We start from the raw sequence: 18,948 nt of genomic DNA on the forward strand, positions 1-18,948 counted from the left end.
CACACACATTAGTTTCCAAAAAAGCAAAACAAATCAAAAAATGAACAAAATTTTTGTATGATGGACAAATTGATAGGTACTTTTCAAATTGAAAATGACATATTTTTAATACAGCAACCGGACCACCTACCCTGCTCTGAACAATTATGCACACCCTAATCGGGCTCACTCACGAATTTCATGGACCAAACTTTTATTTGTTTTCTTCTATTTTGCTTGGTTCATAGCAGAAATGAAGTGTACAGAAATGCGAGCAAACAAATTGGTGGGTCATATGATATAAAGACTTGAGTATTTTACCAATTTCACATGTAAAACATGATTTGTTTTCTTATCCGAGTATCCGACCACACCCTTTTTTGTCTTCGCGTCCACTAATTTATGTCGCGTCACCATTCTGCTTAAGACTCTTTAGAATATTTATCTACACTGATTTTTTTTCTTTCTGGTTTATGTTCAAATATATCATTATACTATACAGAGTGGTGTAGAAGATTTATTTATATCAATTTTCTCCCTACACCTTTTTCAATAATTAGCAATAAAAGTTATGACGTGTCCAAATAAGTAGAATGAGAGCTAATTAAGAAAAGTTTACTGGAAAGGCAAGCTTCTGAGAAACACACATGGAAGACAGTCCTTAGTAGAAGTGAAAGTTAAGAAGGTGTTCAAATTAAGTGCATTTGAAAAGTTTCTGTCAATTTCAACCCACATGATATCCATGGCATGTTATGCCAATATACTATTTTGGAAATACTTGGTCTATGAAGACAATAGGTCAGAAACCAAAAGAAGAACCAAGTTCAATGCATGCCAAAATGATAATGCAATCCATGCCTTCTTCATGCCCTCTTTTTAGACTAAAATATGTGGAGGCCATATACATCATAATATAAACGAGCAAGCCGCCAAACGAATAAAAAGGCTAATTCGTTGCAGTTTCCTTTTTATTGTTGGGTCTGGTCTAGTCTACTAGACAATTTTCACCTTATCCTATCATTCTTTCAAGAATTATATGTTTCCTTCTTTCATGTTTATTTGCTATTACCAAATAAATAGGAAACTTGGTGGCTCTCTTAGTTATATTTTGTTAGTATATGTAATTCTTTTGATATAATCCCTCAATTTTTAGTGGAAATGTGATAATATGAAGGCTGTTATTTGACACAAAGTTTGAATTAATTTTGAATTGAAGAGAATGCATGCTTGTAGAGTCGCATTTTTCTCATGAATGAACCACTTGAAATAGACTCTTCCAAATTAGATATACGAATCCCAATACTGGTGAGTAGGAAGACAACTAAATCACATGTGCTGCAAATCAAATTCACCAACCATCAATTTCTTCTTCATATATATATCCTGAACAAAGAATACTGAAGGAGAGGATGGAGCTGCAAATTTTTACATGAACTAGAACTACCACCCGACTTTTTTTTTAACAATCATGTACACGAATATTCCTAGGTACAAGTGGAAAAATAACACAAAAAGAGCCTTGATCTTAATCTCTAACTTGATGACAAAAACATTAGACAGAGCTCTTAAATTTAGCATAGTCTGGAACACAATTTACAAGGCTAACTCAAAGCCTACAAATTGAGATCTCAAGTGTTTTTAGCGTGTTTCAGCAACTCTGGATGTCAATGCTATCCTAAGTTGCTCTTCCGTGTAAAGTCTGCTACCCATTTTCACTGTGGCTTGTTGGATCATCAAATCGTTCACCACTGAAACACTGGCATGGTGCACTTCTAGATCTAACTCCTTGAGGGCTACCATTAACCTTGCAGCTGGATGGTTCTTTTTATTACATTGTATACGAACCATCGCATCCCATCCAATTATCTTAACATCTATATCCACATCTACAATCTTGCTTCCAGTATGGCTAGACATCTTGTGATCTTGATTTGGTGGAGGACCAGGGCGCCATGAGTCTTCACTAGCTAATTCTTTCTTCAAATCTTCTATTTGGCTCTTCAAGTCTTCTCTATCTGTTTCTGTATTTTGAAGCTTCAACTTCAGCTCATTAATATATGAAATTGCATCTCCAAGCAGTGATGCCTTGTCCATCTTGGACACATTCGGAACAACAGCTCTTAAAGCGTAGAACCTTTGGTTTAATTTCTCTCTCCTTTGCCTCTCTGCTTCGACGTGATTCAAAGGTTCCTCACGTCCATTTGCTGGCTTCCTTCCTCGCTTCTTTGGCCTCTTTTCGGGTTCTACAACTCTACTACTTTCAGCTTCTTTCACCACTGAGGCCTCAAGATCCGAATGATCAGAGGAGTCTTCACCGACACATCCACTTGACTTCATCGCACCAGAAGCTGCAGGCAAGATTGTACCTGAAACAAATGAAAGCATTCCTTCTTCATTGCTTCCTCTGGAAGCAGGTGACCTTTTCTTGTTCTTATTCTCCTCCCCTGCCCCAAAATGGGACTGACCCGAAAATAAGTTCCCATTTGCACTTTTCTTAGTGCTATCACCAAAATTCAAGATTTCCCCCGACTCTGGCTTGCAAGAAACTGATGAATTCCCATTCCTATTATTACTACTTCCATCAAACCCGAATTCTGAAAAGTTCAACTCCCTTGTGAAAAATCCTTGTGTTTGTTGCTGAGAATGGTGCTGTTGCTGATTATCACAAATGTGACCATTATTCTCATTATCAAACACAACTTGCTTACTACTATTACTTGATGGAACTGTATTTAAATCTTTGACTTGTACAGCTGCAGGCGATGGATCAGTGAGCCAAAGAGCGGACGGGTCGCTCTCGGGCTGCACAGCCCACGAACCAGAGCCCAAATCATTATTGAAGTTAAACAATACTCTAACCTTGTTCATGAGATCAGAACTCTGAATAATCAACTCCGTGGAGCCCAATTCAACCACGCCGTTTGCTGAAGGAATACAAACCATCGTCTGAAGCCCGAATCCCTGGGCCTGCCGAGCCCGTTCGCAGTGGGAAGCTGCCAATTTCTCTGCTCCGGCTACCCAAATGGGGCTGGAATTGTATAAGGCCTGACCCGGAAGCCCACTTCCGTTAACAAACGATTGGGTCATGGAAATAAGGAAGAACCATTCAGTGTCGGTAACTTCTTCATCGACGGCATCATCAGTGCCCGTTTGCGTGCAGGAGATCAACGAATTCAGCTCCCGGAGAACCTTTTTCCGGTGTTCTTGCTCAGCTATATAAGCAGGAGAAGAAACAGCTAATTTCCGACCGGCTTTATCTTCTTCACCTTTGTAGTAACCATCTCCCCAGCCCAACACAAATGGACTCGTTAAATCAACGACGGATGACTGCCAAAAGATGGCATAGGTCCATGTCTCGCGAGCACCATCAATGAGGGTTTGAAGACGCTGTTGAAGGGTTTCTTGGTTGAAAAAAGGCATGGATTTTGAAGCATCGACAGCCACAGCTGTGACAGTAGAAGCACAAGAAGACGGAAGAAGAACCGTTGGGGTATTAACTGGAATATGATCAGAATTAGAGGTAACAGCAGCAGCAGTAGAATTAGAAGTAGCCCAAAATGAAGTGAGATCAGAAGACATAAAAGCTTCCATCATAGAAACGTTGTCATCGGTAGTACCACTAGTATTCCACAAATTCATGGTGGGTAAGCTGTAATCAGTCAGTCCATAAACCCAGCACAAACAGTTGGAAGTGGTGGCGTGAAAGATATATAGATATATATATAGAGAGAGAGAATAATGGGTGAAAAGAGGGTGTGCGGCGGAGAGAGAAGGTAGCGGAAGGTAGAAAGATATGAGAGAGAAGAATAGGCAAATGGGTTCGAGTTTGCTTATTAGATTGTGAATTTGAGTTTGGGTTTTATTTGAGGTGAATTTGAGCTGAATTTGGGTGAGCGAGAGGAAAGAGAGTGGACAAATGATGCCGGGTTCCACGAAGGAATCGGCAAGTCTACTATTCCTCGAGTTTTCCTATTCCGATTTTACTGCCACAATATATTTGGGCTTCTAGACTCCTTGTTGGTAAATTCTCTTTTACCCCTGAAAGGAGAACAATGTCAACTATAAATATGAAATACAGTAAAAGAAAAGATTCGAAATTCTTCGTAATTACTTTAAAATAAATTCAACGAAACATCATTAAAAAAGATTGATTTTTCAAAAAGCTAAATACTATCCTGGAGTACAACGACAACCCAGTAAAATTCCACCAGTGGAGTTTGGAGAGGGTAGAATATACGCAGACCTTACCTCTATCCCGGAGGGGGTAGAGAGGCTATTTTCGGGAGACCCTCGGCTCAGAGACAATAGATCTGTGACAAAAAAACCCGAAAATAATATCAGCAACGTGAGAGACAGCAAATAAATGGAAAAGCAGTAACACAAATAATATGCAAAAGTGTGAACCACAACATAAATTGCTAACAGGGCTAGACAAAACCCTATCATACTCGTCGGTACAAAGAGGGAAACCGACAGAAAGAGGAAAACCGTTCGACTACCCCTTAACCTACAACCCTAATGCTCTACCTCTACACCTTCCTATCAAGAGCCATGTCCTCGGAAATATGGAGCCACACCATGTCCTATCTGATCAGTTCGACCCAATACTTCTTAGACTGCCCTCTAGCTCTTCTCGTACTTGCCAAAGCCAACCGCTCAGACCACCTAATCGGGGCATCTAGGCTTCTCCTATGCACGTGTCCGGACCATCTAAGTCGCGCTTCCCGCATCTTGTCGTCCGCCGGAGCCACGCCCACCCTCTCCTGAATATCTTCATTCCTAATCTTATCCAACCTAGTGTGCCTATTGTTTACTGTGAAAATGGTAACGATAATTAAATTTATTAAATGGGACTCTAAAAATACGTGATCTATTCCCAAGCTAGTTTGTTAGAGCAGATGATGCTAGTATTATGAATTTTAACGATGGGGGGGGGGGGGGGGAGATAAACGAGGTAACGACCGAACCAGAGGGTCTGCTACCCGGGCGTAGCTTGGTCGATTAGGACTTCGAGGTCGACCTCGAGGTCGAGCTCGGGTTGTCGGGGACACTCGGGAGTAGTCTAACAACTTGAGATATAATCAAACGAAGCTACTTATAACCGAAATTGAGTTTGTACGATGAAAAACACATATAAAAATGAAGAACACATATAGAGGCAAAGGATATCGAGATGTTCTCAGTATCAGTTAGAGCAAATGAGTTTTAGTAAGAAGAGAGAGAGAGAGAGAGAGAGATATTATTGCACTTGTAGATTTGTGGGAGCAACATCAGTCCCTTACAAGGTAGGGCGAGTCCCCTTTATATAGGAGAGGCAACTTAGTAACGAATACATGTATATCTAATTTATGAAATATGGAGATGTGATGGCTTGACTTGACACCCCAGCATAGGCTAGGGATAGGCCGGTCCTGTCAGACTCAACCGCTTGTCTTGGGGGCTTCCCCCTTTTGTCTTTATCTCGACCTTGAATCGGACCTCGACGAGCCTCGAAGGAGTGGACTAAGTTGTGGCTTCATATCATCGGGGTCTTGAGATATCTTCTCGAGGTGGCTTCATGTTCTCGGGGTCACGAGGTACCTCCCCGAGATGGCTTGATGGCGGAAAATTGGGCCCTCTGTTTTCACCACGTACAGATAGTCTCCACGTTTCTCAGAATGAAGCGATGGGAAACGGTTATGACCATTGACTCCTCGAGCTCCTCATGGCGATAGTGCATTGGCGATCCGCGTCATGGGGCAATCTTTCGTGATAGATGGCATATCTCATAGATTCCTGCTCAATACTCTACCACTTCCGTTCTTCAAGGAAAAAAGTGCTGCTGTCAATTTGGTTTTTGAAGGATGCAATAATTGCATTCGTCGGTCAGTTTTCCAAAGCCTCGACGACCGTGTTGCTGCCCCCTATAAATGGGGTGCCTTGGCGTTGTTTTTCCCATCCCAGTATCTTCATCGGCATGCTTTGCCTATTCCTTCTTGTCATCTTCTTCTACCTTTGAACATCATGCTTGGGGCTTATAGCCTCAAGACCGTTAGGAGGAGTTCCCTTAGGTTGTGCCATGGCCCTTCGTTGGGACGTCCCTTTGTTGAGCATAATCGCGTTGTCCCACTATGGTCGTTGGTATATTAGTGTTTGCTGCTGCCGTTGGCCTGAGGTGGCGATGGACGGGGAATCAGTCTTCCTCTTATGTAGATAGTCGTTCGGATTATACACTGCTGCTTAGAAGGGGGCTCGAATTATACACCGCTGCTCACCTCTGTACCTTGGCTCGATGTGGAATTATGCCCCGAGCCGGGAGCTTGCACGGCTCGATGCTTGAAAAAGTGTATTTGAAGTAGCCGTGCAAGCGGGATCGAGGGTTGTTCGGTTCGCTCTCTCCGAGGCTCCCTTTGCCAAAGAGGTCCTCGAGCTTCGGAGAGCTATTGCGTTTTTTCATCCCTTCCTGCTCCTTCCACCTTCTTTTTCGTCTTCTTCTCTGATGAGCTACTTTGAGGGACTAGGGCGAGGTTGTTGAAGGCGTGCATTCAAGGACACAATGCTTGAAGATTCTGTCACCGGCGGTATGCCTTCGAGGGTAGAATAGGTTTTAGGCCTTTTCTTCATGTATTCCCCTTTTGCTTCTGTGTGGGGACCCTTTGTAAGCTTTTGTAAACGTATGCTATGACCCTTCGCGGGCTGTTGTACATGAATTTTTATGAATATGAACATATCCTTTTGATCTCTGCTTTCGATTTGCGCCGAGTAACTGCATGTTTTTATATCCTCGAGGCCCCTTGAACGCCCCTTTTTACTTCTCGACTGCTGATACTTTGCTAGGGTGCGAGCAGTTTCTCAGCTTCTCTACTGATCGACACGGCTCCCTTTCGAGGCCATCATTGTTCCTCGGGCAGCCCTGGGTTGATTGGTTAGATCTGGGCTGCCTAGGCCTTCTGAATCGCACGGAGATAATGTGTCGAACTTCGGGGCCTTTGAGGATGTTATCCTGGATGGAGGCCAGCTTTAGGTACCGCGGGGTCCCTTTTGATTTCCGATGTGGACAACTTCCTTTAGATGTGTAGGAGATAGGTTTTGCTGAGCGGTTGCCTATGCTCAGGGACCGCTTCGAACTTTTACGGAGCTTTCGCGATTGGAGCTCCTTGCATTGAGTGATAGCATGGAAAGCTTCATAAATTTTGGTTTCTCTTCGGTGGGGATCCTCGAGGCGGGATGCCATCCCGAGCTCGAAGATAACGCAGACGGTTCCTTGAGTCTTGGGTTCTTGTCGGAGGATACTTTCGAGGTCGGATATCATCCCATTGGACTATATCGACGTCGTGTACTCCCAGGGGCTGACTCCGGGCAGGCGAAACATTGTCGTTTCTTATCGTATAAGTTGGGCGGCTTCGGCTTCTTCGCAGAGCTTCACTATTTTGAGGTAGCTGTTCTCCTGATTTGGCATAGGGTTCCTTATTTCCCTAGGTGCAAGAAGTGTTTGTGCGCGTCCTTGCTTTGCTCTGTTTAGTATTACCATAGTCATGGCAACCACTCTGGGGGCGGCATGGCCGAGAGCGGAGAGTGTTGTTCCTGGCGCTTGGGAGCTGAGGGATTTCGTTCTGATGACGGTTTCTTTAATAAGAGGGAAGCATTTGGAGATGGTGAGAAAATACTGCGGATGGAGTGAGGAGGTAGCACTGCAGGTGCTTCCTCCAGGAGAGAACGTTACGGATTCCGCTGACGGATTTTTGAGTGTGTACCTGTATCCTTTCGCGTTTGGCCCCCTTGACAGGGTCGTGCTTGATTTTTGCTTGATGTATCGTGTTACTTTGGTGCAAATACATCCTTCATTTTGGCAGTGCTGATGATGAGGTTCTATGCGGAGAAGGCTGATCTCGAATTTACACTCGATCACCTCATCCGGCTGTATCGGCCCTTTCATCGTCAGGGCCTGCTAACCCTGAAGTGTCGTTCATCCTTATCGTTTGTTGTCGATGACGAAGAGGAGGGGGGTCGAGAATGGGCCAGTTGGTTTGTCCGGGCCCGGACGGTAGACATCATCCCCTCGGAGCTTTTGCCATTCCCCGAAGGGTGGAATTACGCACGTGAGTGGAGCGTCCGGCGCTTTTTAGGTTGTACCTATAGCGGAAGTTAGTTAAATAATGGTGCTTTTTACCTTGTTGAAGCAATTTCATGGATGCCAGGCGAAGTACCTGATCTGCCCGGCTGGGTCCGGAGGCTGGTGACCCATTCATCTTGCGACGAGCGTTGGCGGCGAGCTGTGCTCCGTGTCAGGTGCGGAGCGAAATACCAAGGTAAGTGCATGTGCTACCTTTGCCTCGGCCCTCATGTATTTGAGATAACATATTTCCCCTTTTCTACTTGCATTGGATCTGTCGCTTGCAGGTATCGGGAAGTTCTTCTGGATGAGATAGTGTTCTTCCGAAGAGGGGAAGGAGTCGTTGACCTCTCTCCCCACCCTTCGAGGCGATGGAGCTTTTACTGGTGCTGACCATGCCAGTATCTCCAAGGAGAAGGCATTGTCTGAGTCTGTTGCCCCCGGGGTACCTGATTCTAGGTCGCCGATGCCTTCGAGCGGATATGCTTTGCCCGAGACCTGCTTTCCCGGGGGCGAAAGGACAGGATCAACAGGAGTATGCTCCGACTTCGAGGAAGTCCGCCGGCTTCACTTCGTGGTGAGTTTAGGCGCAGTTTCCCTGTATTCCGCATCCTTCGTTCGTCATTGAGTTTTCCTTGTGCAGGCCTCTGACAGGCTGATGTTTGAGTTGGTCCATCAAGGGGCCGAGTTTCAGAAAGTTCGGGATGAGGGAAATCTCTTAGGCTGCTTAGCGAGGAGAAGGAGGGCGAGTTGCTGCATTGGCGATGTGAAGCGTACAGGTGCTCGAATTACGAGAGTTATTTGATGGAGTAGGTAACTTTATGCAGAACAAGCTTCGCTTTCTTCGGCCTTTTTAGGTAAACGCTCTTCTCTGTTATATTAGCTGCAGAAAAAGACAGAGGCCATGGAGCTCCTTAAGGGCGATATTGATCGCGCCAGAAACGCTTGTGGCAAGCTAAGGGTTCAGGTACAAGCTCATGTTTTATAGGAGGCAAGTGCCTTGGCCAAGGTTTCTGCCTTAGAAGTCCAACTGTGCTTGGCTCGAGATAATGCCAAAATCTAAGCAGATTGATCGAGAAATTGGAATCCGAACTTTCGAAGAACAGGGCCAAGGTATTTGATTCCGGGGCTAGGGCGATGCTTAGCCGAGCCAACTCCGATCAGGAGATAGAGGTTCGTATGAAGTATGCCGGATGCTCAGGCCGAGCTGAAGCGAGCCCTCGACCGGGAGAAAAAGATTGAGGAATATGTCAGTTGCAGATCCCGGAGGGAAGCACTCGAGGAGATTGGTGCGAGGGGCTTTATTCTTTCCGATGAATTGGACCGAGCAAGGGCGGACGAGTGTGACGCGTGGTCATTTCTTGCCAACGAGGCGGGGAGTGAACCCGGCGAGTTGTAGCTCTTCGGAACGGATCATAGATTGTGCCATTTTGTTGCATTGTTTTTTTATATATGTAGAACATGTCTGTTTATGGAGAGTGTGTCTATCCCCCCTTTTTCCTCTGTGTGTGTGAAATGAGAAGATACTTTGAAGCCTTACTTTTTTCGCATCTCCTTCTGTTATCGTCCTCGACCAGGGCAGTTTCGATGTTTGGTGAGATCCTCACAGGTTCGGGATCAACCGGGCTAGCCATGGGCTCCTAGGTGTGGTTCTTGATGTGAGCGAGCGTTGCGGTCCCTGCGCTTTGTCCGGCCATTTAGATCTAGTCTCCGAGTCACTTTGACAGTCGAGCTGTTACGGGCCTTTAAGCTCTTCCCTGTTCATTCGGGCAGGTGACGGTGGCCTTCTTTGCTTCGGGTCGAAAGGACATTATAAGCGGGTGACCCAGGGGCTCACTTGGCTGGCGATCGTGGCGTTTATGTCGTGCCCTTAGGCATGCTGTAGCTTTGTGCTTATTGTGGGTCCAGTCTCCGAGTCGCTTTGCGATTCAGGCTGTAATTGACCTTTATGCGCCTTTCGATTTCCTGAATGGGGTAGTGCTTCGCACGTGGTTTTTGGTCGTTGAGACATTTCCGTATGTGGCCCAGGGGCATGCTTAGTTAACTATTTTGGATCCGATCTCTGAATCGAGTTACGATTCGAGCTCATTTTAATCCTCAAGTTGTCACTTTGGCTGGAGACAATGGCTCTTACGCTTTTTGGTCGTAGAGACCTTTTGACATGTGGCCCGTAGGCTTGCTTAGTTAACTATTTTGGATCCGGTCTCCGAATCGAGTTACGATTCGAGCTCACTTTAATCCTCAAGTTGTCAATTTGGCTGGCGACAATGGCTCTTATGCTTTTTGATCGTAGAGACCTTTTTATATGTGGCCCGTAGGCTTGCGTAGCTGGCGACAATGGATCTTATGCTATTTTTGCCCGTGGGCTTTTTGTAGGCTTTGTTTTCCGCTCGTTAAGGTCTTTTTGAAAGATTTTTGCCTGACCCGTCGTCGGTTCTAAAAGAACCTCAATTTCAAGTCGTAATTGGCGATATTTCGAGCACCTCGGAAGGTTCATAGCCGCGTTGTTTTCCTGTTGAGGGAAGCCTGTCGTAACCTTCTTTCCAAAGTATATTCGAAGTAGTGGCCTGCAATTTTTTGTTTAGCGATGGTCGGGCGTTCCCGAGTCGCATTTTTTCGGCTGTATCGGCCGTTTTGACTGTAGTCATGTGCGTTTGGCCGTAGCCATTTTTGATCCTGATTGATAGTTTAGGCGTCCACATCGAGGGTATGCCCTTTCGGGATTCTTACAAATGCGACGTATAACCTAAAATTTGGGATTTTCATGCCTGTTGAGGTCTTATAGTTTGCCATGCCTGTTGAGGTCTTACAGTTTGTCATGCCTTTTGAGGTCTTACAGTTCTTGGGTTGTGTAGAATGGACTTGGTTATGCAGAGTCTACCCGTTAAGGGTCTTACAGTTTCGGATTTTCCAGCATATGGCGATTGACGACAGTCTCTGAGTCATGAAGTTGTCTAAGCGTGAAGACCGCTTCTTGTGAGCTCGGAGTTGCGTTGTAGGGGCTTTATGAGCCCGGAGTTTCGATCCTGAGATCGCGCGAGTGCCTAGTTTTAGGCATCGAGTCCCGAGTATTTCGGGATGCAGTCGGTGGTGGGGGCCCCCCTGCCGGGGATATACTTGAGATTTCTTTGTCCGGAGAATAAAATGCCGAGAAAATATCCTTTTATTGCTTGGTATAGATGTACATTGTTTCGCCATCATGAACTCGATCTGTGCGTGCACGGCTTCTCGGACCGTTCTGGCCCAGCATATAATTCCCGACGGGGGTTCAGTCCGCCGTATCTGGGTCATTCCAAGGGGGGATTCTCTTAGAGGCAAACCACCGTTCGTTGCTGGGCTATCGGAATAATGCCTGTGGCATCATCGAACCTTCTTCTGGTATGGTGTTCTGCCAGTAATCTTGCCGACAAGGTTCCTTTCGGGGCGAAAAGCTCGGCTGAAGGGAGAAAATACGGCGGTCGCCTATATGCGGTCTAGGAATCTCTGGGTAGAGTCTTGAGAACCTCCAAACATCCTAGCCAGCTGTCTGTGCCCAGGATAGTAAAAGGAAAACGAATGAGCGAAAGTAGTTCTTTCTTACCGCGGGGTGTGTAGGCGATGTTCCGGGACTCAGTGCGTCCCTGTCGGCTTATTCTAGTTCTGCCCTTTGCGATGAATCTCGCTCCTCTGTCGAGATGGGACCGTCGTTGCCTTCGGGTAGAGTGTCGGTGGTCGCTCGGAAAAAACGTTTATGCTTTGTGCTTCCTTTGATGGTGTGAAGCCTGAGGTCCCAGCTCGGATTCAGGCGGGCTATATTGAGAGAATGGTCTTTTCGGCGACTTGTTACTTGGAGTTCACCAAGGATTCGGGATGTGGGGGCGATTTGGTTCATTAATGCGGACCGCCCTGTTGACCTTTGGTCCGATACCGTAGTTGCGGGTGACCGAACTTCCTGAATCTGTGAGCACATGATTTATTTTAAGATTAAGCGGATGAGGGAGAGGTTTACCAATGTGCCGACGTGACGCTGGGGTGGAGTCGTGGTGTCCCTTTCCCTGGATGCGAGAGTATCCTTGGAAATATTTCCCTAGATCTGTCTTTGTCCCAGTGGCGGGTATTTTTGCTTCCCGCATCATGAGTTCTCGGAGGGCGTCGCCGCTCCTCCATTGTCGTGGTGATATGTCGCGGTTTGTTTACTTCATCCTTCCCGGTAGTCTTCTTTCCTCGGGGCTAGATTTGAGCCTGACCGTTCGATAGTACTCGTCGGCAAATTTGACTGAGTAGCATGGCTGTCATATTTTCGGGACGGGAGTTATTCGTGGCCCCACTGCCGTTTGCGTCTTGCAGATTCCGCGTCGGGTTGTGGTTCATTCGAAGGGGCCTTGGTGGAGTAGGCCTGAGTCGCTCAGTGTTCCTGGTTTCGCTTATGGTGACTACGATATTTGGCATAACAATGTTGAGCCCACGCTCTACTGGACGAGGTTCGTCTGCCGACTGTGCCTTACCGGATCTGGTTCCGCTGGAGGTTCCCCGGGGGCGTCGCCCTCGAACTACTCCCCTACCGTTGCGAGGTATGTTGGATCTTGGGGCGTTCATCCCATTAGCGGCGCATGGATGGTATCTCCATCCGTTTGGCATTAGTTTCTTCATGGAAGGCCTGCTTGGGTGTGAAGTTTCTGCAGAGGATTCTGGACGGCCGCCCACGGCCCCGATTAGTGGCCGGTGCTGGGTATGGACGCATGGCAACTCTCGGCCGGGTATCTGGCTAAACATCGTTTGAAATGGCCTGGGGTCGGCGGGTATGCTCTGTTTAAACCCCGAGCAAAGGCCAGGGTTGTCTGTTCATCCAAAGCCAGACGCGATGCCATTCGTCCTATCAGGGAGTTGGATGCGACTTCTTGTGGTGTTTCTTCCTTTCTTTGTTCGGCCTCCGACTTGTCAGTTTTTGCCGCTGCTACTTCGATGACATCGGCGTATGTTTCTGTGGTGGGGTCATCTTGAAAATCACAGTTTTTCTCTGTGTATGTGTGAGCGGTGGTGCGCTCGTCGGGGGAAGCTGTCTCCGGTGTCGCTACACTTGGGGTCCTCGGATGGCTTTGCAACTGAGCAATGGCCAGCTGTTGTGCCTGCAACATTTCAAAAATATCGTGAAGAATAACTTCTTGTTCTTCTCGGGCCGGGGTGTTTTGAAATTCCTGTCGGTCGCTGTGTCGCACGCTTCTGTCGGCGTGAGAAGTTTCGTTGACTTGCTGTGCGTCCTGTGAGTCCGCGTCCGCTAGTATTGGTCCGGGTGCGTTATCGGGATCTTGTAGCGGTGCTCCGGCAGCCGAGATAGCTACACCATTTTCCCCGTAATCTTCGAGGTGGTCGTTCTCAGCCCTGTTCACTGAGCCAGACATTTTTACCTAAAATCAAAGGATCTTGGACAAGAAAAAGAGTGAAAGTTGATATGCGTTTGCGTGATGAAACTAGCAAGAAAATAATCACTATTATTTTTAGCCCCAAGGTGGGCGCCAAACTGTTTACCGTGAAAATGGTAACGATAATTAAATTTATTAAATAGGACTCTAAAAATACGTGATCTATTCCCAAGCTAGTTTGTTAGAGCAGATGATGCTAGTATTATGAATTTTAACGATGGGGGGGGGGGAGGGGGTAGATAAACGAAGTAACGACCGAACCAGAGGGTCTGCTACCCAGCGTAAGCTTGGTCGATTGGGACTTCGAGGTCGAGCTCGGGTTGTCGGGGACACTCGGGAGTAGTCTTACAACTTGAGATATAATCAATCGAAGCTACTTATAACCGAAATTGAGTTTGTACGATGAAAAAAACATATAAAAATGAAGAACACATATAGAGGAAAAGGATATCGAGATGTCCTCAGTATCAGTAAGAGCAAATGAGTTTCAGTAAGAAGAGAGAGAGAGAGAGAGATATTATTGCACTTGTAGATTTGTGGGAGCAACATCAGTCCCTTACAAGGTAGGGCGAGTCCCCTTTATATAGGAGAGGCAACTTAGTAACGAATACATGTATATCTAATTTATGAAATATGGAGATGTGATGGCTTGACCTGACACCCCAGCATAGGCTAGGGATAGGCCGGTCCTGTCAGACTCAACCGCGTGTCTTGGGGGCTTACCCCTTTTGTCTTTCTCTCGACCTTGAATCGGACCTCGACGAGCCTCGAAGGAGTGGACAAAGTTGTGGCTTCATATCATCGGGGTCTTGAGATATCTTCCCGAGGTGGCTTCATATTCTCGGGGTCACGAGGTACCTCCCCGAGATGTCTTGATGGCGGGAAATCGGGCCCTCTGATTCACCACGTACACCTACACATCCATCTCAACATCCTCATTTATGCTACTTTCATCTTCTTGATATGTGAATTCTTGACTGGCTAGCACTCATCCCCATACAACATGGCCGGTCTAACCACCGCTTATACAACTTACCTCTGAGTTTCGGTGGCACATTCATGTCATAAAGGACTTCAGACGCTAACCTCTATTGTGTCCACCTCACCCCAATACGGTGCGTAACATCTCCGTCGATCTCCCCATCTCCCTAGATAATTGACCCTAAATACTTAAAACTTTCTCTCTTGAGGATGGCCTATGAGTCAAGCCTGACTTCTACATCCGCTTCCCCCGTCACTTGAAACCTTTAGACTCCAGGGCCTGCCTCCATACTTCCAGTCTCCCATTAGCACCGCATCAAGTCTCATAAATCAGAACTATATCATCAGTGAGCAACATACATCATGGCACCTCTCCTTGGATATGGTGTGTCGGTGCATCCATCGCCAGGGAAAATAAGAACGGGCTGAGCGCAGATCCTTGGTGTAACCCCATAACTACCGAAAAGGCTCTGAGTCACCTCCCACAGTCCTAACCCGAGTCATAGCTCCATCATACATATCCTTTATCTCCCTAATATAAGCCACCGGCACACCTTTCACCTCCGGACATCTCAGAAGGACGTCCCTGAGTACCTTGTCATACGCCTTCTCTAGGTCAATAAACAGCATATGCAAATCCCTCTTCCTATCCCTGTATTGTTCCACCAACCTCCTGATAAGGTGGATAGCTTCCGTAGTAGAACAACCCGATATGAACCCGAACTGGTTTTCCGATATAGATACCGCCCTCCTTATCCTCCCTTCCACCACCCTCTCCCAAACTTTCATGGTATGACATAGTAACTTGATACCCCTATAGTTGTTACAATTCTAGATATCACCTTTGTACTTGTACACTGGAACCATTGTACTCCACCGCCACTCATCAGGCATCCTCTTCGTCCTGAAGATAACATTAAACAAACTAGTCAACCACTCCAAGCTTGCTCTACCCGCATATCTCCAAAACTCTACTAGAATCTCGTTCGGTCCGATCGTTTTTCCCCGACTCATCTTACCCATCGCACCCGTGACCACCTCAACCTTAATGCGCCTATAATACCTAAAGTCGCAGTGGCTATCGAATTGCCCCAATTTCCCTAACACGATGTTTCCATCCCCCTCTTCATTCAGAAGTTTATGAAAGTACGACTGCCATCTTTGCCTAATCCGGGCCTCTTCCACTGATACTCGACCGTCCTCGTCTTTGATTCACCTCACTTGATCCAGGTCGCGCGCCTTCTTCTCTCTCGCTTTGGCCAACCGAAATAACTTCTTGTCCCCACCTCTGCCCCCAAGTTCCTCATACAGCCGACCAAATGCAGCAATCTTGGCCTCTGTGACCGCTAATTTTGCATCCTTCCTTGCCTCCTTATATCTTTCTCTGTTCGCTCTCCTCCGATCCTTGTCGGTTCTCTCTACTAACTTAATGAAAGTCGCTTTCTTGGCTTCCACTTTACCTTGGACCACATCATTCCACCACTAGTCGCCTCGGTGCCCGCCAGAGTAACCTTTCGAAACACCCAACACCTCTCTCGTTGCCTCCCTTATACAGTCCACCCTCGCCGTCCACATAGCGCTAGCATCCCCACCACTCTTCTAGGCACCCATAGTTGTCAGTCGCCCCTCCGACTCCCGTGCATTATCCTTATACAAAGCTCCTCACCTGATCCACGACTGACCCCGTACAAACCTCTTCTTCCTTTTCATCAAGATAACGACGTCTATCACCAGGAGCCTATGTTGTGTCACGAGGTTCTCACTCGGGATCACCTTGTAATCCTCGCACAACCCCCTATTACGCTTCCTGAGGAGGAGATAGTCAATCTGAGTCTTAGCCACCATACTCCGGAAAGTAACCAAAATGTTCCTCCCTCTTTGGAAACATAGAGTTCACGATCACCAACTCAAAAGCTCTAGCGAAATCCAACAGTGAGATACCACCCCCGTTCCTATCACCAAAGCCGAAGCCACCGCGCACCTCATCATAGTATATTTACATTAAATACTATCTCTGGAGTAATTTCATCAATTTTTGCTAAAATTGAAAAAGCTTTTCCTAATGGTGTTTGTTTAAAAATATCTCGAATTTTTTCTATTCCTGTTATGATCCATATTTCATAATGCATCTGCCACAATTTATATTTCACAAGTAATGTTTGAGAAGTTAGACCATTTTTTATTTGATTACGAACATGTAAATACTTTAGAATATAAATCATTGTAATATATAGTGCTTTTATATACTTTCTAAATATTTATATTTTATTTCAAAAAGTAATGAAAAAAAATGATGTTTATATTTACATTAAAAATTAGATGTGTCGACTCTTATAGTAAGAAGTTCGACATATCTTTTTAGAGTGAAGAAAGTATCTAATAGATAATATGGTACTCCATTTTCTTGCTTTTTCCCCAAAAAAGAAGGTTAAAAAGGATATGAAAATTAATGACACTTTCTATAGATATGTTTTCACTTGTTATAGAGTGTATTCGATGTATTCAAGCTACTGTATTCATGAATACAGTAGCAAAACTTGGCGGAAAACAAGGACTATGTTGTCTTTTCATATTCTTAGACAGATTTTAGATGCTCATGACTGGTGACACCCCGATGTCGGGCTGTGTTTGTTTCCGCAGTCATATTATTTCACTCTATTTTGGGATTTATCACTTATTAATGACTTGATTATGGATTATTATAACTGTTAATTAGTTTTGGGGGTTTATGTCGGCTGGCCTTGTTTCACGAGAGGTGCCATCACCACCGGTTCCGGTTCGGGGTCGTGACAAGTTGGTATCAGAGCCTAGGTTACATAGGTCTCACGAGTCATGAGCAGATTTAGTAGAGTCTCGCGGATCAGCACGAAAACGTCTGTATTTATCCTCGGGGGGCTGCAGAACCTTTAGGAAACTTCATATTCTTGAAATTCTTGTCGTGTGAATCTGTTGATCCGAGTACTAAACTTCTGTTATTCTATTCTCTCGCAGATGGTGAGGACACGAGCGACCGGTCAGGATGGACGACCACCAGTACCACCAGCTGGGGCTAGGGCAGCACCTGCAGATCCACCAGCCGTCCCAGTTCAGGATCAGGTCCCAGTTGTGGACGCTCAAGCAGCACCAGCACAGGCACCAACTGTGCCCATTGTGATTCCAGGTCTTTAGGAGACCTTGGTCCAGATCTTCACCGTGTGTATGAGTCTTGCTCAGGCGGTCGCAATTTCTACTGCCACAGCCACTTCTCAGGCCGGGGGAGGCACTCAGACTCCCGTTGCCCGCACACCCGATCAGGTTGTTCAGGGATTGCAGACACCGGAGGCACCACTAGCTCAGTCGGTGGCAGTTGCTCAGGGTTATGTAGCTCCAATTATGCCAGATGACGAGCAGCGCAGATTGGAGAGGCTTGGCAGACTCCAGCCTCCTACCTTCAGTGGTGTAGAGGGCGAGGATGCCCAGGGTTTCTTGGATAGATGTCAGAGGATTCTTTGCACCGCGGGTATTCTGGAGACCAGTGGGGCCGCATTTATGACTTTTCAGTTTAGGGGAGCTGCCTTCACTTGGTGGGAGGCATATGAAAGGCGTTGGCTTGTTGGTGCGGCGTCTCTTACTTGGCAGTAGTTCTCCGCTCTCTTTTTGGAGAAGTATGTGCCAACAGTCCCGTAGAGAGGAGCTGCGTAGGCAGTTCGAGCAGTTGCGATGGGGGATATGACTGCTACATAGTACGAGATGAGGTTCTCCGAATTAGCTCGTCATGCTATTTGGTTGGTTGCTACGGAGAGAGAGAGGATCAGGAGGTTTGTTGACGGCCTCACATATCAGCTTTAGATTTTCATGACCAGGGAGAGGGTGTCAGGTGCTACGTTTGAGGGGGTTGTTGATATCGTTCATGAGATTGAGTCAGTTCGTGGCCAGGAACGAGAGGAGAGGGAGGCCAAGAGGCCTCGAGGATCTGGTAGTTTTAGGGGTGCTCCTTGGAGTGGTCAGTTTCAGCACGACAGAGGCCGCCTATTCAGGCATGCTTAGTCAGCTCGCCCATGTTATCATGGGTCATCATCGGTCCATGGTTCTCACGGTTCTCAGTAGGGTCATTCCTCACTCAGTGCCCTTCCAGCCCAGTGTTCGTCCTGTGCTCCATCAGTTCAGGACTCTTCTGCGCCAGGTGCGTCTGCTAGTCATTCTGGTGTTAGGGGTCCACTTCAGTCCCCGTCTCCGGCAACAGGGAGTTGTTATGAGTGTGGGGAGTTGGGACATATGTAGAGGTAGTGTCCCTGTCGCCTTGGGGGTTCATCTCAGCAGAGGGGTCAGCCATCAACTTCGGCACCAGTTGCTTCACCATCCACCCAGCCAACTAGGGTTGGAGGACAGTCATCTAGGGGTCGCCTAAGAGGGGGAGGTCGATCCGGTGGTGGTTAGGCCCGTTTCTATGCACTTCCAGCTAGACCTGATGTTGTTGCTTCAGATGCGGTGATTATAGGTATTATATCAGTCTGTCGT

The 18,948-nt window shown here is 46.6% G+C and overlaps 1 protein-coding gene across 1 annotated transcript; it reads right to left on the reverse strand.

Moving 5' to 3' along the window:
- Positions 1-1,326: 1,326 nt before the first annotated feature.
- Positions 1,327-3,823, reverse strand: LOC109205493 (transcription factor MYC2-like). The gene has a single exon (XM_019368208.1). The coding sequence runs from the start codon at positions 3,616-3,618 to the stop codon at positions 1,618-1,620; it is 2,001 nt and encodes a 666-aa protein (XP_019223753.1). The 5' UTR covers positions 3,619-3,823; the 3' UTR covers positions 1,327-1,617.
- Between the last annotated feature and the right edge of the window lie 15,125 nt (positions 3,824-18,948).

This window comes from Nicotiana attenuata, unplaced genomic scaffold (genome assembly GCF_001879085.1).
Source record: "Nicotiana attenuata strain UT unplaced genomic scaffold, NIATTr2, whole genome shotgun sequence".
NCBI lineage: Eukaryota > Viridiplantae > Streptophyta > Magnoliopsida > Solanales > Solanaceae > Nicotiana > Nicotiana attenuata.

Coding starts and splice junctions, on each gene's coding strand:
- LOC109205493 (XM_019368208.1), bottom strand. CDS start 3,618: ATGAATTTGTGGAATACTAGTGGTACTACCGATGACAACGTTTCTATG.